The sequence below is a fragment of the Oryctolagus cuniculus genome, chromosome 16 (assembly GCF_051225735.1).
Source record: "Oryctolagus cuniculus isolate XC-2025 breed Fujian yellow rabbit chromosome 16, ASM5122573v1, whole genome shotgun sequence".
Classification (NCBI taxonomy): Eukaryota; Metazoa; Chordata; class Mammalia; order Lagomorpha; family Leporidae; genus Oryctolagus; species Oryctolagus cuniculus.
In genome coordinates, this window is record NC_142882.1 from 26910808 (window position 1) to 26933208 (window position 22401).

General features: G+C 38.8%; 1 protein-coding gene across 2 annotated transcripts in view; it reads right to left on the bottom strand.

Annotated features, from left to right (window-relative positions):
- Window positions 1–811: 811 nt before the first annotated feature.
- Window positions 812–22401, bottom strand: part of LOC149121631 (uncharacterized) — a 43586-nt gene continuing 21996 nt past the window's right edge. The window contains exon 4 of one of the 2 annotated variants that reach the window (XR_016222265.1): window positions 812–880. Coding sequence is in view for 1 of the 2 variants with exons in the window: in XM_089315062.1 (XP_089171188.1) it covers window positions 18878–21003 (2126 nt within the window). In the remaining variant the exon portion in view is untranslated. Of the gene's footprint in view, window positions 881–17425; window positions 21004–22401 lie in introns of those variants that run through there. The other variant, XM_089315062.1, reaches the window with a different exon arrangement.

A 22401-nucleotide genomic window follows, 5' to 3' on the forward strand; every position in this document is an offset into this window, starting at 1 on the left:
TAAAATAACTTTGTCTTTTTATCTTCTTGTGGTGCATTGGCTTTGGGAAGTAGGTTGGCATGGGTACACAGGAAGTCACCTGGGTCATCGGCCACCTTGTGGGCTGCCTTAGATGTGGGAACTGAAGGCACCAAGATCAGCAATGGGGTCCAGTTCTGAAGTTAGACCTGAGGACTCTGGGGGCTGGCTGAGGTATCTCAGCTTCCTAGCAGGTCCTGGAGGCTGGGGTGTCTCATCTTGCCAGGCTCTGCCAGATTTCCCCAGGTGCCAAAGTCTGTGCTACAGGACAGGATGCTGATGCCTCCCTGCCCCCCACTCCTGGCCTATTCCCACCACTTGCCTCATAGCAAGCAGTGCTGGTTTCTTTAATGGATTCACTATTGTGTACATGGCAGTTTAATTTTCTGACTTTGTGTTGACTCTGAAACCAGATGCTATGGAATTACAGAAATTTATTATATTTATCCGGAATAACTGAAGTGCTGTTTGTAAAAATTCACCTGAGTATTTATTTTAAATACATAATTCAAGGTTTAGATGGTTTCATTTTTAAATGCTTACTTTTGGTAGCAACCACAATATTTTGACAAAAATATTTGTAGAAATTTCTTTCAACCATAAATTCATATAATATAAAATGGGTGTTGTGACTGATGTTATCATTTGCTGCTGACACTGTAAGTTCATGAAAACTGAGTAACTCAATAGCAAAATCTGCCAATTCAGTAAGAGATGGAGCTCACTTTACTTTTCATTCCTTTCCAGCAGATGTCTCCCAGACATGCTTCCATTACAGAGAAGATTCCTTTTTTGCTATGTTTTATGTTTTTAGGTGGGAATGCTGCTTTCATTTTACCACCACAATGCTCTTGGCAAGGGCCTGTAATGGAAAGATTGAAGAAATGCTGAGATCCCTTTCCATGCCAGCTCAGTAAAGTACAATAAACAGGAAATCAGATGTCATTTAAGGAATTTTTTCCCAAATGTACAAGGTTTTATATATATATATATATAAAATATTTTATATTTATATATTACATATTATATAATATTCATTATATTATTATATTAATGCATTATATAATATTTATGTTTTTTATTATATATATAATAAAAGAACAAGCACTTGCCAAAAACAAATACAGTGCTAATCTTAAGTGGTTTGGAGTGCTAGTTTGTTGTGTTTTTTATCTCAGCATAACAATTATATTATTTTGTATGCATCAAATATTACATAAGAATGTAAAATGATCTTTACAAAAGAGAAGTAAATACAAGAAAAGTAAGCATTACTAATATGCAGCAGTACATATTTATTCTTTTCAAATGGTTCAAAGCTTACAAAGCCCATTATTAATAGGATAACCACATATGTGAATTATGACTTAGCAATATAGAGCGAAAAGGAAATTACATATTTATATTAAAAATATACATGCAAATGCATAAGTCTCTCAAGTGCTCAGCATACACTGCTTCAAAAGCAGGAGGCATGAAGCCGTAGAAGTTTGAATATGCACAACATACTGAAATCTCTCAACCATAAAAACTGTACCTAATTTGTATAATAGTTTCTTTCTTCAAATATTTGGATCTGAACTCAAGCAAAGAAAATAATTGAACACCAATGATTTTAATACTATGAAAATATAAACAGGTTAACAGTTGCAAAAATCTTGAAAACTATGGAGTTTATGAGAATGAAAAATGCATTTCATAAAAAAAGCCATAGTGGATCTATTTCATTGTGGCTCTATGTTTTTTTTTCAATTTAAGATCTCTCTTCTTCCCCCTCCCTCTTTGTAACTCTGCCTTTCAATTAAATAAGTAAACCAATCTTTAGAAAAAAGATGGACAGAATAAATGTGTGTTGATTACAGAGTTCAACCAACAGTATTAACTAGAACAAAAAAAAATACTAAAAGGGATAAAATATTAAATTGTACATCAACAGTCACGAAAAGGACTGATCAAGTCACTGTTTCTCAAAGTGTCCATTTCACTTCAACAGGTTTCCTTTTTGGTGCTCGGTTAGTTGTCACTGATCAGGGAGAACATATGATATTTCCCCCTTTGGGACTGGCTTACTTCACTCAGCATAATGTTTTCCAGATTACTCCATCTTGTTGCAAATGACCAGGTTTCATTGTTTTTGACTGCTGTATAGTATTCTATAGAGTACATGTCCCATAATTTCTTTATCCAGTCTACAGTTGATGGGCATTTAGGTTGGTTTCAGGACTTAGCTGTTGTGAATTGAGTTGCAATAAACATAAAGGTTCAGGCTGCTTTTTTCTTTGCCAATTTAATTTCCTTTGGTAAATTCCAAGGACTGGGATGGCTGGATTGTATGGTAGGGTTATCTTCAGGTTTCTGAGGAATCTCCAGACTAAATTCCATAGTGGCTTGACCAGTTTGCATTCCCACCAACAGTGGGTTAGTGTCCCTTTTCCCCACATCCTCGCCAGCATCTGTTGTTGGTAGATTTCTGAATGTGAGCCATTCACCGGGGTGCGGTGAAACCTCATTGTGGTTTTGATTTGCATTTCCCTGATTACTAGTGATCTTGAACATTTTTTCATGTGTCTGTTGGCCCTTTGAATTTCCTCTTTTGAAAAATGTCTGTTGAGATTCTTGGCCCATCTCCTGAGTTGGTTATTTGTTTTCTTGTTGTGGAGTTCCTTGATCTCTTTGTAGATTCTGGTTATTAACCATTTATCTGTTGCATAGTTTGCAAATATTTTTTACCATTCTGTCGGTTGTCTCTTCACTCTCCTGACTGTTTCTTTTGAAGTACAGAAACTTCTCCATTTGATGCAATCCCAATAGTTGATTTTGGCTTTGACTGCCTGTGCCTCCCGGGTCTTTTCCAAGAAGTTTTTGCCGGTGCCAATATCTTGAAGGGTTTCTCCAATGCTCTCTAATAATTTGATGGTGTCGGGTGTAGATTTAAGTCTTTAATCCATGTTGAGTGCATTTTTGTGTAAGGTGTAAGGTAGGGGTCTTGCTTCATGCTTCTGCATGTGGAAATCCAGTTTTCCCAGCACCATTTATTGAATAGACTGTCTTTGCTCCAGGAATTGGTTTTAGATCCTTGATCAAATATAAGTTGGTTGTAGATGTTTGGATTGATTTCTGGTGTTTCTATTTTGTTTTATTGGTCTATTCATCTGTTTCTGTACCAGTCCCATGTTGTTGCGATGACAACTGCCCTGTAGTATGTCCTGAAATCTGGTATTGTGATGCCTCCAGCTTTGTTTTTGTTGTACAAGATTGCTTTAGCTATCTGAGGTCTCCTGTGTCTCCATACGCATTTCAGCATCAATTTCCAGATCTGGGAAGAATGTCTTTGGTATATTGATTGGTATTGCCTTGAATCTATAAATTGCTTTTGGAAGAATGGTCATTTTGATGATATTGATTCTTCCAATCCATGAGCATGGAAGATTTTTCCATTTTTTTGGTATCCTCTTCTATTCCTTTCTTTAATGTTTTCTAATTCTCATCGTAGAGATCTTTAACGACCTTGGTTAAGTTTATTCCAAGGTATTTGATTGTTTTTGTAGCTATTGTGAATGGGATTGATCTTAGCAGTTCTTTCCCAGCCATGGCATTGCTTGTGTATACAAAGGCTGTTGATTATTGTGCATTGATTTTATATCCTGCCACTTTGCCAAAATCTTCTATGAGTTCCAATAGTCTCTTAGTAGAGTTCTTTGGATCCCCTTAATAAAGAACCATATCATCTGCAAAGAGGGATCGTTTGACTTCTTCCTTCCCATTTTGTATCCCTTTAATTTCTTTTTCTTGCCAATTTCTTTCTCATACCTGTCCCTTAGGTAGTCTTCTCTACTTGAGTTAATGGCAGCTTCTGCAGTTGCTCTGCTGAGATCCACAGTGCAATTCTTGATTAATCTCTCTTTCACAACTCCTCTCTTGTCTGTAAAGAAATCCTATCAACTTTACTTCAAAAATGGGTCCAGAGGCTAGAAATATCTACCTTTAATTCACCAACAGCTGCAGTCTATATTAGTAGGCTAATTGCTTTTCTTTATTTTTAATAAAATACTCAGTTAATTGATTTTAATGCAGGAGTCTGCTACAAGTGAATGATGAAAACTGTTTATGTGATCAGGATAAAAAAGATAAACTATGAATTCTTCATTTTCTTTTGCAAAAATGTTAGCAGTGATAACATTTGCTGGAAATAAAACAGGATTGTATCTTCCCTGGGGCATAGCAAGAAAATATTTCATTATATCAATGACCTCTAATGGTTTACAAGTAGATAATAATTAAGTTTGTTAAGGAACCATTTCAATACATGGTTGCTATGGAATTTTGACTGGTATGGATAAGTTCAGAGAATTTAAAGAATTTTTACTAAGAAAGGCAATAGAAAAACTGGTGATAATTGAGGAATGTGGAATTCTAAGAAGTTTTCTTTTAAAAATAAATCAACTACAATATGTTTTTACAGTGCTTTAAGTGATCTGGTAGAGAAGGCTGTGTTTATTCTATATACTTTTGTTTGTATGTGTAGGTAGTACAAATCTTGAAACATATTTTATAAATTTACTGTGACAAAATATAATGTATGTGAGCAAAATTGAGACTTTAAAATGTCAATATTGTTTACTGCCCTCGTCTATACTCTTGAAGAACAGTGGTTTTCTTACTTAATATCTATTGAATTCTTTACTTGGTGGTGTTTTAAAAGTATGCCATTGTAAAAATTAAAAGAAAAATCAAGAAAAGAAGGAAGAGGGAAGATGGGAGCAAGGGCGGGAGAGAGGGTTGGTGGGAAGTATTACTATGCTCCTAAATCAGTACATATGAAATGCATGGAATTTGTTTACCTTATGTAAATAAAAAATTTAAAAAAATTCTGTTTAGAACTTCAGTTGCTTTATAGTTCATGGTTAGATGTGGTTCATTATTAAATGGCTCAGAAATAGAATTAGTTTCATTTTTTAAATTTGGGAGGCATAGAGACAAAGATATAGGGATGTAATTAAAGAGCTAAATTCTTCATGTCCACTTGGGGTTGAGTCAGCAGAAATGGCACTCAGTCAAGGTCTCCTAGGTCGGCAGCAAGAGCAGTTATCTGTCTCCCAGGATCTGGATTATCAGGAAGCTTGAGTCAGGTTCTAGAGCCAGAAATGAAACCCAGGGACTCCTACATGGTATGCAAGCATTTTAACTGCTAGGTTACATACCTGCTCCACAAATAAAATATTCTAGCATAACTGAACATTGAAATGCTGAACTGAAAGTTGACCTCTCATAAATTTATGTGATAATAAACAGAAACACTCAGGATGCTGAATATAATTTATCCATTTCTTTCCCTCCCTAGGACTCCTAGAAAAGGATGACATGAGGCAGCTGTGGGAATCTCTTAGGTGTAGACACTTGAGAATTAACATTTTTTATTGGAAAGACAATACTGGGTTATGCCACAAATTTGGGCTTTAGGTTTCATAATTTATTTTCATGAAATTAATTTTATTTTCCATTTAGAGTTCTGATTGTTTCTTGTAGTAATAATTATTACTCTTTATGCAGAAGTGTAAGTTTACCTACTTAGAGCGTTGAATGTAGTAAATTATCCAAAGGAGATAGCTGCTGTTGAGAGCACTGCATTTCTAGTAATAATGTCTATTACTGTATGAGTGTCTCTAGAACAGTTGCCACAGAATTGGTGTTCTTTTCCTTTTGAGAATTACCCTAACAGTTGCCTTGGAAACCCCAGAGTGTCAATGAAGTGATCCTAACCATCCCCAAACTTAGAGAAAGCAAATTAGGACATTGACTTCATCCTGGAAGGTTTTTATTTGTGGTGAAGAAATGAGCAGAAGTTATCAGACACTTTGGTTATTAACATTGTTTTGTTTAGATAATTCTGATTTCACAAGCTGGGAATTTGTAGAACTGTTCCATGTGCATGTATATTTTGCTGTATCAAAGTAGCTGCTGTATGTTATTCAGGTTTGATTTTTTATATTCTTAGAGTTATACTGTAGGATTTATGTCTAGTAAAATCTGATTCTTGCCTCACTTCCATTTGGGATTGTCCTTTAATAAAGAAATAAGAATTTTAATTACTGTTTTTTGAAGGCCACTTCATATATATTTAAGTTTCATATCAGCTCTGCAAAGTAGGCATTTTGTCTTTGCAGATGAGGAGACAGATGCTGAGGAGCAAGATAATTGGCTCAGTCTTGTCACAGACTAACATGTTGCAGGATCTGGGTTGGAACCAAGACTGGTTAGTTAAGCACATGTTGCCTCTACTACTCAAACCTGAATCACACATTTCCCCATATTTCTTTTTATTGTGCCTTGTCTTCACTTGAGTTTGGTTTACCAGTCTCTGGTCCTGCAGAAGCTGGGGATGTTGAAGTAGGGCTTGGGATAGGGTATAGGCTTCAGTGCTGCTGACCAGGGTAGGGGCCAGCCAATGAATGATGATGGGTACAGTGCAGCTAGCTGGGAATTATGATGTCTGTTTGATGGCTGACATTACCAAGAGGACACCAGACCCTGGACAGATGCTTCATGAGGTACAGAGTATCCTTCAAGAATCATGTTGAAAAATGGATTTCTCTTCTTGTCTCATTGGAGTCAACCTAGCTGAATCCTTTAGCTGCCTTTTCTTCCTGGGGCATCTCATTACTTGTTAGTTACTTGGGAAGCTTGTTTCTGAATTTTGGAAAGCAAGAACTTTTTAGTGTGGATCATCACTCCTTCAGCTAAAATTGGCTTTTGCTGCTCCAGAGCCTGCACTCTTGCCCAATCTCTTTCTTTTCTCAAACTGCCAGATACCTCCATGAAAAAAGGAAAAAATAGCTGCACCCTAGGTTTTTTTTCTTGTGCATTACATGATGCTGTTATCTCTTTGTCCTAACATAGTAACTATCTTATATAATAATCTAATAAATATTAATGGGCTAACACATATATGTTAGAGGAGGATTTTTTTTAACAGGGAACTCCATTCTGTCCTTGGTGACCTTAGCAATGAGAATTGTAATCTACATGCTCTGTGAAGACACAAACTCCATGAAGTATGAGATTTCTCTTGTCTTTTTTTAGTGCCTGTTTGTTGAAGGAGGTAACAGTGACCGTTGAATGACAGAGTGGCTGCTTTTGGAGGTAGAAGCACACAAGTATCCACAAAGCAACATCTAAACAGGAGATGAAGTGATTTGCTCTTCACATTAGTTGGCAGGTGCATTCTCTTTTAGAGAGTGAAGATGCGCTGGTGCTGCAGTTCACTAGGCAAATCCTCCGTCTTGTGGCGCCACCACACCGGGTTCTAGTCGCGGTCGGGGTGCCAGATTCTGTCCTGGTTGCCCCTCTTCCAGGCCAGCTCTCTGCTGTGGCCCGGGAGTGCAGTGGAGAATGGCCCAAGTCCTTGGGCCCTGCACCTCATGGTAGACCAGGATAAGTACCTGGCTCCTGCCATCAGATCAGTGCGGTGCGCAGGACACTGCACTCCAGCCACGGCAGCCATTGAAGGGTGAACCAACAGCAAAGGAAGACCTTTCTCTCTGTCTCTCTCTCTCTCACTGTCCACTCTGACGGTCAAAAAAAAAAAAGAGAGTGAAGATGATACAGAATCCAAGTTAGAGAGGGTAGTTTGTAGGGAGGGAGGTGAGGTTGGGAAAATGAGCTTAGGGTGAAGCCTTTCTAATAATGTTCTCACAATCATGCATCCAATAAAAGCAATTTGAAAGATGAAATTTAGCCATTCCTTAGCATTATATATATGACAGTGTCATTGACACTATCATCATAAATGGCTATGATTTTTCTTTTTTTTATTTTGACAGGCAGGTGGACAGTGAGAGAGAGAGACAGAGAGAGAAAGGTCTTCCTTTTGCTGTTGGTTCACCCTCCAATGGCCACCACGGCCAGCGCGCTGCAGCCGGCACACCACGCTGATCCAATGGCAGGAGCCAGGTACTTATCCTGGTCTCCCATGGGGTGCAGGGCCCAAGCACTCAGGCCATCCTCCACTGTACTCCCTGGCTACAGCAGAGAGGTGGCCTGCAAGAGAGGCAACCCAGACAGACTCCGGAGCCCTGATGGGGGCTAGAACCCGGTGTGGTGGTGCTGCAAGGCGGAGGATTAGCCTAGTGAGCCATGGTGCTGGCCAAATGGCTATGATTTTTCAACATGCTATATAATAGTGGTTTAAACTCTAGGGAAAATAAGAGGACTTGGTATACATACTCTAGAAAACAAACTATTTGTAATCTATTACAGATAATTATTTTTATTATAAAATTTTAAAATTTAAAAGCCATGCTTCTTTCCACTGTGGCTATTATGGACATGCCTTGGTTCTTCAATAAGTATTTGTTGAACACAATAATAAACAATTGAACAGATGAGTATAAAAAAGCCTATTGATGAATTTCTTGAGAAAAATAAATCAGGGATTGGATTAAAATAGAGGAGTAGAGAGGGAGCTTACTGTTGTAATCTAGGACAAGATAGTATGAAAAAATGGAGAGTACAGTCTCAAGGAAGAGTTAGGGAAAAATGGCAGAGGAAACTCCACACAAATTAGAGGGACACTGTGGACCATATGCAGGGTGTGGACATGTACAACTCAGAAACCCAGCAGCCAAGAACCTCAACAGTAGCTCAGGAGGTGAGACCAGACTGGAGCAGCCCAAGCCACTGGTAATAAAGTTGCAGAAAGATCCTGGTGGGAATCCAGCTAGGAGCCCTAGGTGGGACAGTGTACATGCCAAACTAGGCTTGTTTCTCTCTCCATGACCACCCTGAAACTGGCATCCTGTAACAAGCTGATGGAGGGCAGGCACCATTTTGGACATATGTAACAGATGCGCCAGTTCGTATCTGCACACCCAGCAACCAGCAGAGCAGAGAAACCTGAATTTGGTGGGGAGGACTAATAGAGGACTTGGTGCTCATGACTGTGAGAAGCTTGTGTGCTGGGACTGTGAAAACACTGAGGCTGCATGGGAGGGCTCAGGGTATGGCTGGTACTTTGGGCGGTCACTGTGGGAAGTTACACATACTCAGGGCTCACTGATTACCTGGTGAGGATCACTGAATATAGGTCTCCCACATATGTGCCAGGGGTCAGAATATATATAGAATCTACTGCTGCTTTCCCAGGAGCATTAACAACATGACTGGTTTGGAAGTATAGCAGACAGAATTCAAATCAGCACTCTTATAGAATGCTAGTATTGTAGGGGGTGGTTCAACCCATTATTAAACAACAGCACCCTCTCACATCTTCTGTGGTGAACTATATCTAACATGCTTACTATTTTAGAATTAAGGGTTGTTTTGTTGGCATCTTATGTGTTGCACTATAAAATTTCTTCATATATTATGGATACCATTAATTTATCAGGTATATTTTTCCTTTTCCTTTTTTTTTAAAAGATTTATTTATTTACTTGAAAGTCAAAGTTACACAGAGCGAGAAGGAGAGGCAGGGAGAGATAGGTCATCCATCTGTTGGTTCATTCCCAGTTGGCTATAATGCCCGGAACTGTGCCGATCCAAAGCCAGGAGGCAGGCACTTCCTCCAAGTCTCCCATGAGGACTTAGGGGCCCAAGGACTCAGGCCATCTACTACTGTTTTCCCAGGCCATAGCAGAGAGCTGGATCAGAAGTGGAGCAGCTGGGACTCAAACTGGAGCACATATGAGATACTGGCACTCTAGGCAGAAGCTTTACCCACTATGCCACAGAGCCGGTCCCATGGTATATTTTTCAAGGATTTTTTTTTTTTTTTTGCTTTGACTTTCATTCTTTAAACAGTGTTTTGAAAAGAAGTTTTTGGGGCCAGTGCTGTGGCATAGTGCATAAAACTGTTGCCTGCAGTGCCGGCATCACATCTGGGTACCAATTTGAGTCCTGGCTGCTCCACATCTGATCCAGCTCACTGTTATGGCCTGGGAAAGCAGTAGAAGATGGCCCAACTGCTTGGGAAATCCAGAAGAAGCTATTGGCTTCTGACTTCAGATCACCCCAGCTCTGGCCATTGTGGCCATCTGGGGAGTGAACCAGTGAATGGATGTCCTCTTAAGTTTTTCTCATATCTAGGAAATCTTTCCCTAACTTAAAGTAAAAAAAAATTTCTTCTATGATTTTTTTCTGGAAGTATTGCAGTTTTCAGTACTATAGTTATATCTGTGGCACATTTTTTTTTCAATTTTGTAAGTAGAAGCTATTTTATTGGAAATATCTTATTGTGCTAACACTATGTGTTGAAAAGGCTATACTTTCTCCACTGCATTGCAATTGAGACTCTGTAGAAAACCTGTTCACTGTTTGTGTTCGGATCTTCTATGCAACCTCTTGTGTTCCATTAATCTGTTTGGCTTTCTGTGTGTCAACAGCACACTTTAGTTAGTATACATTTATAACTCTTAAAATCATCCCTTTGATTTTATAATTTTTACAGAGTTATTTTGGCTATCATAGATTCTTTGCATTTTCATATGAGCTTATATCAGCTTGTTACTTTAAAAATAACCAGGTAGCTTGCTGGAAAAGAGATTGAAATTGTGTTGAGTCTGTAAAATAATGTTAGGATAAATAATGTTTTAACATTGATGAATCCTGAGATTCTTGAATAAAATGTTTCCACTTAGAGAGGAATATTTAATTTCATTTGATATTAAGTTGTTTTTGTAGGCCTGTCAGTATTTCATCAGATGTGCATTTCATATTTTAAGTGAACTAGTGGTGATTCTAAAATTTTGATTTTCATTGGTGTTACATTAAATGCATTTTATTCTTCTGTATTGATTTTGTTTCTTCTCATTTTACTAAACTCACTTATTGCTGCATTATGTTTTTGGTTTATGCCATCACAATTTTTGTCTAGACCTATTCTTGTCAGTTGTTTTCTTTCTCAAACTACTCTCTTACTAATGATAGTAAATATTTTTTATTTGTACCAATACATTTTCTGTGACAACTTTTTGTCATTTTAGTGTGACAGTAGTCATAGATAAATAAATCCATGAGCATAGCTGTGTTCCAATAAAACTTTATCACTAAAACCTGAAGCTGCCTACAAGTGAGAGTTTGAGGGTGGAGAATTCTCACCCCTATGTTGTGATCATATTTGTGAATAGACATCTTTCCTTCTTCCTTTCAATTTCACTACTTTTATTTATTTTTATTGCTAGAATCTTCACTACAAAGTTGAATAAAAGTAGTGAAAACAAATTACTATCTTGTTCCTGATATTAACAGTAAAGTATTTTATTTTTTGTCATTAAATATGTTTTGGAGTTTTATTGTATATACTCTTTTTCATATTGATGGAGTATTATTGTATTTTCAATTTCCTGAGATTTTTTAAGTCAGGAGACCATGTTAAATTTGTCAAACACCCCTATCCACTGAAAAAGTATAGGGAATGAACCCCCCTATGCAGGCAGAAATAAACTAGGAAAGCTGCCTCAGGCCTCAGCAACAACAGAAAACAGTGATACAAAATCAGGCCGACTTTATCTTTTCTTTTCAAAGATTTTATTTATTTATTGGACAGATTTATAGACAAAGAGAGAGACAGAAAAAAAGATCTTCCATCTGCTGGTCACTCCCCAAATGGCTGGAGCTGGACCAATCCAAAGCCATGAGCTTCATTCCAAGTCTCTCACATGGGTGCACCGGCCTAACACCTTGGGGCATCTTCCACTGCTTTCCCAGGCCAAAGCAGAGAGCTGGATCAGAAGTGTAGCAGCTGGGACTTGAACTGGAGCCCATATGGGATGATGGCACTGCAGGCAGAGGCTTAGGCCACTACAGCACAGTGCTGACTCCCAGACTTTATCTTGAAACTTAACTTTACTTTGAAGTTATCCCATCTCACAGATGTTCATCTGCATGTTCAGGCTGTTGAAACAGGATGTGGCATTCAATGCTAATGGCCCAAATGATTTGTGAGCTCATTTCCTTTTAGAAATTAAATTTTTTTGTATGATATATTATGCCCAGTTCAATTGTCCCCAAAGACCACCAAGGAGCCTATACGGCTGTAAAACACGTGAGAATTTTATTGCAGGTCTGGGCCTGGGCTCTCAAATATCATTGATGCCACGGGTCTGGTTGAAAGCCCCAACTCTTCAGTTAACAGGGTTTTTATAGGGTTTTCAGAGACAATCTATACATTATAGCACCATTCATCAAATCATCTCATTCCACGGGAGATTCAAAGAACATCTCTTAAAATTGGTTAGTGCATCCAGCGGCACGAATGGACCTAGTAAAGGTGGTGGGATGGCTTTTGAGGTCGATGCCTTTTAAAATTATTGGCTAAAGTATGGGGTCCAAGCCGCTAGGGTGTACCTGCCAAACTGCAGTGTCTCGGGATGTTATCAATCACCTTAACAGCCTGAAAAGACACCTGAAACTTCAGGTATTTCCCTGCTATCTGCCGATTGGCTGTTGCTAGGTGGGTTTATTGCAAGGGAGTTCATTTATTTCTTTTTTCTTTTATGAGCTGTAGGGTTCAGGGCCCTGTCAGGCCTGAGTTAAAAGATGGAGGCCTATTCTAAAAGAGCTGTGCCTTGATCCCGGCTCAGGTCTCTCAGATACAACACAGTTTACTCATACATTCACCTATTGAAGAATATCCTGTTTCAAAATTTAGTTTGATTTTTTATTATTGCTCATGCGGAAATTTGATTTCTTCAATCATTGAAGTTGGATAATGTTTGCATTATAAATTAGTCCAGATGTATTCCTCCTCTTCATCTTTTGAAAAGTGTATAGAATTACATTAGTTTTTCCCACTTTTTCTCCAGTTTTATTGACTGTCACAATGAAATTGATTATGAAAACAGGCTGGTGTTCAGATGCTGGGACAGACAAGTGCTTTTGGGTGCTTGGCTCAGGGGCAGTGGTGCAGCTTCTTTTTGTTGACACTATCCTCACTGACAAAGGCCACGCCATGCATTGAGCAGTGCTGTAGGGCCTGCTTGGCCATGTCTGGATTAATTCTGGGCAGCCAATGGAGGAGCAAAGTTTTGCCTGGAGCTAAGGCCTCACAGCCAGCATGATTCACATAGTAACCAGTCCTCAAGTGGGGATTGCAGGTGAGCAGTCCTCTGCCTGCAACAAGAAGTCCACCAGAGGCATACTCACTGTCTTCTGTGAGACATGGGGAACACCTGGCCACATTGCCATGGGTCCTTGCCCCTCATTGAGACTCAGGCTCCACCTCTGTCACTGTGGGACTCTCCTTGTTCTCTTCAGTGATGCTGGCAATCCAGTTTCCTGTAACAGAGTATGGGGAGCTGTGCCAGTGTCATGCTGAGGTCAAGGTGGTCAAAGTCAGAGGGGCCTCTGGGTCCATGCAGGAGGTGCTGCAGATCCTCAGGCTACATTTTACTGATTTTCAAGTTCAAATGAGCTATGCCCTGACCAGAGTCACTACTTTTTGTCCCCTGATTGTCCTCTATTTTTTTCTAAGCAGTCCCACAACTGCTAGCTTCTCAAAAACTAATCTTGTGAGAGGTGATCTGTAAGTTTATTAATATTAATAAAGTAAGTTTAAATAATAAATAATAAAGTAAGTTTATTAATATTAATAAGTGCTGAAGTCTCAGGGCCAAATTACAGAGTGTTTTATTTCTGAAAGCCGGCAGCTGCACAGGGGCATGTGCTCTCCAAATCAAACAGCCCTGATAGAGCCCTAGGGTAAGCTTATAAAGGCCCAAGCCATATCTTGTTGAAGTTAATTACAAAGCCAAGCCTTTGTTACAGAAGCTAGAGCAAGCAACATTATGCTTATCTTGTGGGCATCAACAAGTTTCACTAAAAATGCCTTCTAATCCTTTCTCTGTCCCCATGCCTGCAGGAACTCCTAGAATCAGAATGTTGCCTTTTTTTTTTATAGTATCCTGTAGATTCCCAATAGTCTTTTTTTCTAATCTCCTCTAATTGTGTTTGGTTTGACTGTATACTTTCCTGTGCTCTGTCTACTAAGTCTGATATTCTCTCTTCTGCCTCACTGATTCTATTTTTAAGGCTCTCCACTGCATTTTTTATTTGTTCTATTGAATTCTTCCTTTCATTTTGATTCCTCCTTATAATTTCAATTTCATGGGAGAGATTTTCTTTCATGACCTTCATGGATTTCAGTAGTTTGTGCATTTGCTTTTGATTACTTCTATGTAATCATATGATCAAATTTTTGAGTTCTATTTCTTGCATTTCTTCTATCTCATCACCTTCATGATCTAGTATGGACGTGTCATGTTCTTTTGGGAGTTTCATGATGTCTTCCTTATTTTTGTTTCTCATATTGTTGCATTTCTTGTTTAGCATTTTTGAGATACTCATCTTTTTTTCTGCTGTGACGGTTTTTATCATTGTATTATCACTGTAGATAAATGGACTTTCTGCTTTCAGTGAATCTCTAGAGGCTTATAGTAGGTATGGCCAGAGAGCTCTGTTCAGTTCTCAAGGGAAAAGGGTATGCCTAAGGTGACACATCCAGGTTTGGCATGGTAAATCTCTCTCTTTTTAATCAGAAGGGAGTTATATTCTGTTCAGCTGAGCTCTTCTCCTTGATGGAGCCCAGTGCCTGAGCATTAAATCAAGTGTGTATAATATTTACTCTGTCCCAAGGACCACATAAGGATCTATGCTCCCCATTGAGACCTCTGTCCTTAATGAGTTGTACTATGAGAATTAATAGCAAATCTAGTCTTCAAACACCTGTTTAGCTGGGAGCCTAGAAAAAGTGCTCAGGCAAGCAATATTGTGAAAAATTAGTTCTAAGTAATATGAAAGATAACCCAGACAAAACAGCAGTCCAGCAAATCATTCAACCTCACTGAAACTACCAGCAGACACACCATTCATTTTCTATTAAATCTGTTTATATAAGACTTAATTTGATGAACACTTGTAAGAAGCCATGGGGACTTAAACAGGGATGAAGAGCTGTTTCTAATGGGTAGTAATGGAGGTGGAATGGATGACTTGCACAGCTATTCTCTAGATAGGAAATAAAAGAGCTACTGCAACTAGATGCATCATAGCATTTGTAGCCCTGTTATCATGGGATAGCCATGCAACCTAGGAAAAGTGTTCCTCCTGAGGGGATCCTGAGGAATTAACTGAATGTATATCAGGTTTATATAAATCAAGAAATGACATTGTAAATTGGAAGGGATAAAAACACACATTTTCTGTAAAAATGAGAGCCACCTGTAGGAGCAGGGAATAATACAACAATAAAAGGTTATAAAAATTATAGTAAAGTTAAATTAATACAAAAGTGCACTACAGGGGCCACTGCTGTCTCACAGCAGGTTGTCGCCCTGACCTGAAGTACCGGCATCCCATATGGGTGCTGGCTCAAGACCCGGCTGCTCCACTTCCAATCAAGCTCTCTGCTATGGCCTGGGAAATAGTAGAAGGCCCAAGTCCTTGGGCCCCTGCACCTTACATGGGAGATCCGGAGGAAGCTCCTGGCTTTGTATCAGCACAGTTCTGGCCGTTGTGACCAATTGGAGAGTGAACCATTGGATGGAAGATCTCCCTCTCTCACTTCCTCTATCTTTCTGTGTAACTCTTTCAAATAAATAAATAAATCTTTTTTTTAAAGAAAAGTGTACTACATTTATGCTCCTGCTTCTCTGTTGCAATGGGTACCACCTGGACAGACTTCATTGCATGTTCTTGTCTCAAGGCAATTAGGAATAGAATGAAGACATGTAGAATAGGGGGATCATGAATGAAAAAGGTATTATGCACTCAGTAATACAGGAAAATTCAGATGAGTATTGCAACTTATAGTGTTTGAGGTTGTCCCTTTAAAGAATGAGGGTGATGTGTGGGACAACATCTACTTGCATATTCAAATAGACCTTGGATAGTGGAGTCTAATCCAGATGTGCACACAGATAAGTTGAAATTTCTCATGGGTATATAGGTCACCACAAACGCATTCCTTTGTGCTGCACACAACACTTATTATCCAGGGTCAGGGTACACTATTATGGCTGGAACATGTGTCACTTCATATGCCTATGATTTGCACTACAATAATGTGGGGAAAGAATCCTGGGTGGCCAACAAAGCAGCTATAAACAAATAACTTTGTAATTGATGAAGATGGTATTCCAAATAACTGTTGCAATTACTGTTACTCAACTTTGAAATATTTATTAACAAAATTTACACAAGAGAGCACAGTTCAATTCATATACTTGATCCCACTCTCAATGAGAAACCAAAACTGCAGGTTGTATAAGAGAAAAATGTCTGAAGAACGGTTAACCACTCTCTGTCACAATTCATCATGAAAACTGCCCAATACCTACTAAGGTGTGATTCCACCAAAGAATTCTTCCAGACAAATTATATTTCAGGGACTTCTCTCTGTAATCTTGCTATGTTTTGTGGAAGTTCACCTAATAATAAAGGTATTTCCCATTACAATACAGTCATAGGCTTTTTTCTTTCTGTGAGTTGTCAGGTAACCATTGAGAGATGACGTATGGTTCATGACTTTCCTATGCATGTATGTTTTCTCATTTCTGAGTCTCTTCATGTGAATTGATTAATGGCAGAAGAATTTTTCACATTCATTAAATTGACATTTTACTATTTGAATTCTCTTGTTTGTTGATGTTTAATTTCTTGTTTTTTAAGATTTTTATTTATTTATTTGACAGGTAGAGTTACAGACAGTGAGAGAGACAGAGAGAAAGGTCTTCCTTCTGTTGGTTCACTCCTCAAATGGCTGCAATGGCCAGAGCTGCACTAATCCAAAGCCAGGAGCCAGGTGCTTCTTCCTGGTCTCCCATGTGGGTGCAGAGGCCCAAGCACTTAGGCCATCTTCTACTGCTTTCTCAGGCCACAGCATACAGCTGGACTGGAAGAGGGGCAGCTGGGATAAGAACTGGCACCCATATGGGATGTCAGCATTGCAGGGGGAGGATTAACCTACTGCTCTACGGTGCCAGCCTGATGTTTAATTTCTGGCTATGGTTTGTTCAAATCTACTGCACTTGAAGGATATCACCTTTATTGCGTTGCATATTTATTCAAGCCTGAATTCCATGAAAATATACTTCCACATTCATTACACTCCTAAGAAACCCCTTATGTGAATTCTCTGATGTATAATGATCGATTTCTGACAAATGGCTTTTTGTCACACTAATAATATTTCTGAACTTCTTCATTTTTTAATGATTTACTTTATTTATTTGAAAGATTGTTACAGAGAGACAGGGAAGCATAAAGAGGTCTTCCATCCACTGGTTCACTCCCCAGATGGATGCAATGGCTGGAGCTACAGAGATCCAAAGCCAGGAGTCAGGAGCTTCTTCTAGGTTTCCCACCTGGGTGCAGGGCCATCTTCTACTGCTTTCCCAGGCCATAGCAGAGAGCTGGGTCAGAAGAGGAGCAGTTGGGACTAGAACCAGTGCCCACATGGCATGCTGGCACTTCAGGCCAGGGTTTAACCTACTGTGCCACAGCGCTGGTCCCCAAATTTTTTCCTTATGGGATTTCCATTAAAAGGCTCTGTCACATGGTTAGGTTGATTTTGGAAAAAGTCCTTCACATTCATTATAATCAAGTTCTCTCCCTCGTTTGAACTGCATGTGTTATGAGGTATTCCTTCTGAAAAAAGTCTTTCTCACATTTATTACAAGATTTCCACCATGTACCAAATTCTCTGCTGTTATATTGTGTGATTTTGGCAGTTTCCAACACTCATTCTATTCATAAGGTTTCTCCCCGATGTGAATTCTGATGTTTTATGAGGTGTTACTTGAGGATAAAAGCTTTTCCATATGCATTATATCCAAAGTGTTTTCCCTCATATGAATTAGATGATGTGCAATGAGGGCTGAATTATGGGAAAAAGCTTTCCAAGTCATTATGTTCAAAAGGTTTCTCTTCATGTGAATTTTCTGATGCATTCGGAGATGTGACTTATTCCCAAGAAATTTTCTACAGTTATTGCATTCGTGAAGTTTCTCCCTGGTGTGAAGTCTCTGGTGTGATATGAGCTATGATTTATAACATATGATTTATGAAGGCTTTTCCACACTCATTAGATTCATAAGGTTTATGCCCTGTGTGAATTCTGTTTGATATGAGGTATAATTTATAGAAAAATGCTTTTCTGCAGTCATTACATTTATAAGATTATTTCTCCGGGTGAATCCTCTGATGCATTTGGAGTTTTTCCACAGTCATTATACTCATGAAGTTTCAACACTGTGTGCATTCTCTGGTGCATTATGAGGTTTGACATTTGTCCAAAGGGTTTTCCAGTCATTAAATTCATAAGGTTTCTGCCCTGTGTGAATTCTCTGATGCACGATGAGGGTTGATTTATGGCTAAATGATTTTCCAGTTATTCCATTCATGAGTTTTCTACCCTGTGTTAATTCTCTTCTATGATATGAGGTTTGTCTTTTGTCCAAAGGCTTTTCCACAGTAATTACACTCATGAGGTTTCTCACCTGTGTGAATTCTCTGATGTTTCCAAAGGACTGACTTTTATCAAGAGGCTTTCCCCTGGTCATTACATTCATGGGTCTCCTCTGTGTGAATTCTTCAGTGTGATATGAGGTGTGACTTTCATAAAAAGGTTTTGCCACAGTCATTACACTTATGAGGTTTCTGCCGTGTGAATTCACTGATGTATGAGGAGGTCTGACTTTCATCCAACGGCTTTCCCATAGTCATTATATTCATAGGGCTTCTCATCTGTGTGAACTTGCTAGTGGTTTATGAGGTGTGACTTTTGTGTAAAGGCTTTTCCACAGTCATTACATTCACGAGGTTTCTGCCCTGTGTGAATTTGCTGCTCTATGATGAGGTCTGAATTTCATCCAAAGGCTTTTCCACAGTCATTACATTCATGAGGTTTCTGTCCCATGTGAATTTGCTGGTGTTTGATGAGGGCTGATTTTCGTCCAAAGGCTTTTCCACAGTCATTACATTTATGAGGTTTCTCCCCTGTGTGAATTCGCTGGTGTATCATGAGGGCTGACTTTCGCCCAAAGGCTTTTCCACAGTCATTACATTTATGAGGTTTCTCCCCTGTGTGAATTCGCTGGTGTATCATGAGGGCTGACTTTCGCCCAAAGGCTTTTCCACAGTCATTACATTTATGAGGTTTCTCCCCTGTGTGAATTCGCTGGTGTATCATGAGGTCTGACTTTCGTCCAAAGGCTTTTCCACAGTCATTACATTTATGAGGTTTCTCCCCTGTGTGAATTCTCTGGTGCATTATGAGGTTTGACTTTTGCCCAAAGGCTTTTCCACAGTCATTACATTTATGAGGTTTCTCCCCTGTGTGAATTCGCTGATGTATGATGAGGTCTGACTTTCGTCCAAAGGCTTTTCCACACTCATTACATTTATGAGGTTTCTCCCCTGTGTGAATTCGCTGATGTACGAGGAGGGCTGACTTTTGTCCAAAAGCTTTTCCACAGTCATTACATTCATGAGGTTTCTCCCCTGTGTGAATTCGCTGATGTATGATGAGGTTTGACTTTCGTCCAAAGGCTTTTCCACACTCATTACATTTATGAGGTTTCTCCCCTGTGTGAATTCGCTGGTGTTTGATGAGGGCTGACTTTTGCCCAAAGGCTTTTCCACAGTCATTACATTTATGAGGTTTCTCCCTTGTGTGAATTGGCTGGTGCCTTATGAGGTTTGACTTTTGCCCAAAGGCTTTTCCACAGTCATTACATTTATGAGGTTTCTCCCCTGTGTGAATTTGCTGGTGTTTGATGAGGGCTGACTTTTTCCCAAAGGCTTGTCCACACTCATTACATTTATGAGGTTTCTCCCCTGTGTGAATTCGCTGGTGTATGATGAGGTCTGACTTTTGCACAAAGGCTTTTCCACACTCATTACATTTATGAGGTTTCTCTCCTGTGTGAATTCTCTGGTGCATTATGAGGTTTGACTTTCGTGCAAAGGCTTTTCCACAGTCATTACATTCATAGGGTCTCTCCCCTGTGTGAATTCTCTGGTGTACTATGAGGACTGACTTCCACAGAAAGCCTTTTCCACAATGAAGGCATTTATAAAGTTTCTCCCCTCTGTGAATTCGCTGATGGTTTATGACTTGTGACTTTTGTGTAAGGGCTTTTCCGCAGTCATTAAATTCAAGAAGTTTCTCTCCTGTGTGAATTTGCTGATGATTTATGTAGTGTGACTTTTGTGTAAAGGCTTTTCCACTGTCATTACATTCATGAGACTTCTCCCCTGTGTGAATCTGCTGATGTTTCCTGAGGACTGACTTTTGTCCAAAAGCTTTTCTACAGTCATAACATTCATAAGGTGAATTAAAACTGAGTGATTTTCCACAAGGTTTACATGTGTAGCATTTTCCCCTTGTATTTATTCTCTGATTTATTGCAGGATGTGACTGGTGAATGACAGGTTCAACATACCTAAGGTACTTATAAATTTTCTCTCTTGTGTGGGTTTGTTGGTGCATATTGAGGCCAAAATTTTCATGTTTAACTTTTTCTATTCGAGTTGCTTTTCCAAAAGTGACAGTTGATTTATTATAGTTTTCTGCCATATGAATCCTCTCGGATTTATAAAACATCTTTCTTGTGCAGACGTTTGCTTGTCCAGTGGGTCCAAATGGCTGCTTCATGATGTGAATACTGTCATGCTGACCAAGAGGCTCACAGAACTGGAGAGAATTTCCAGGTATCTTAGTGTTATCAAATTTCTCTCCAGCCTGTAGTTGATCAGGCCCACTGGGGGGATACACAGTGTGACATTTAATGCATTCCTCAGGCTTCAATCCTGTATAGGTTCCTTTTTTAATAATCAGTGTTGGAATATGGCTTGAATTTAAACTAAGTGTTTTTCTTAATTCAACTCTCTTGAGAGCTGATGTCTTATTATTTTTCATAAAATCCTGATTCAGATTTTTGTCATGACTTTCCTGGTTGATCCTAATCAGGTCATCCCTTTCCATGACCACTGAAATGAGGAAAAAGCAATCATGTTACTGAATCACATGTAACTATTTCTCCTGGCATACTCATGTAAAGGGAATGAAGTTACTTGTTATCCAAGTGGCATAATATTTTCACAAAATCAGTATGAGGTACTTATTTATGACCATTATATGGCTTTTCTCCTTAATAAATTAATACATTAAATTGTACCATGAGGTTTCCCAATGTTGAAATATGATTCTTTTTACTATGAGAATTTTTCAAGGATGGTAGAATTTCATTTGTGCTATGATGTGTGTGATCCCTGCATCTCAAAACAGTGTCAGTTTCAGCCCTGGCTACTCTGCTTTCAGTACAGCTTTCTACCCATGTAAACAGGGAGGAAGTAGATAATGGTTCATGTGCCTGGGAACCTGTGAGACACCAGGGAATACTAGATGAATTCTAGAGTTTTGGCTTCAGACTTATTAGACCTAAGTGTTGCAGGCATCTGGGAAGTGAGCTAAGAGAGGACCTCTTTCTCTCTCTTTCTCCTCTCACTATCACTCTGCCTTTCACAAAGATGAAATAACTATAAAGTATTCTAAAGAATGGACAAATGTTTAATAAAGATATTCACCCACTACCTAGCAACCATTTTCCCTGTCCTTTTTCTCCAGTTTATTTTTATAAAAACTGTGTGTTTTGTGCTTCTCTGATATTTCAAATATAAACATGAAAAAGTTTTACTGATCACTTACTTGTAGGTGGAGAAGAGTGAAATGTTCCTGTACTTTAAGCAAGACAACATTTAAGGAGTATGATTGGAATCTATGATTGTCTTACATTCAGTCTTCCCAGGTAAACATCATTTGTGGGGTTTTTCAAATGAAAAAATACTTTGTCTCTACTCTAGGACAGCTTCCCCAAATTCCTAAGGACACCCAACACCTTCAGCTTCTCAGAAGTACAACAGGTAGAGAAAAGTCACAATATACCACTGTAGTTAAACACTTCCAATCAGTTTGAAGAATGTGTTTCTGCAAACTGGGATGTGCTCATCTTCTTTAAAAGTGTTTTCTAGCTCATTCTGAAATCATCAGTGCTGGTTACCTCCTCTAAATTCTTTCTATAAACATTCCTGTGTGATAATTTGAATTTCTGGAGGCTTTTGATCAATTGCCTCCTATTTGCACAGAAAGATTCATTTCCTATGCATTTCTCATCTTTTTGTTTGCATATTTTTCAATGATACTGAAAAATAGGAGAGAAAGCATACTTCAAACTCCACCCTTAAAGAAATCTGAACCACTCAACATAAACCCACGAGGCTACTTGACCTTGGTCTCAAAATCTCATTACTTTCTTGGTTAGTCTAGGATCACTTATTTTCATGTTTTATATAAATTCATGCTTAGTTTATGATTTCTTTTTTCAAAGA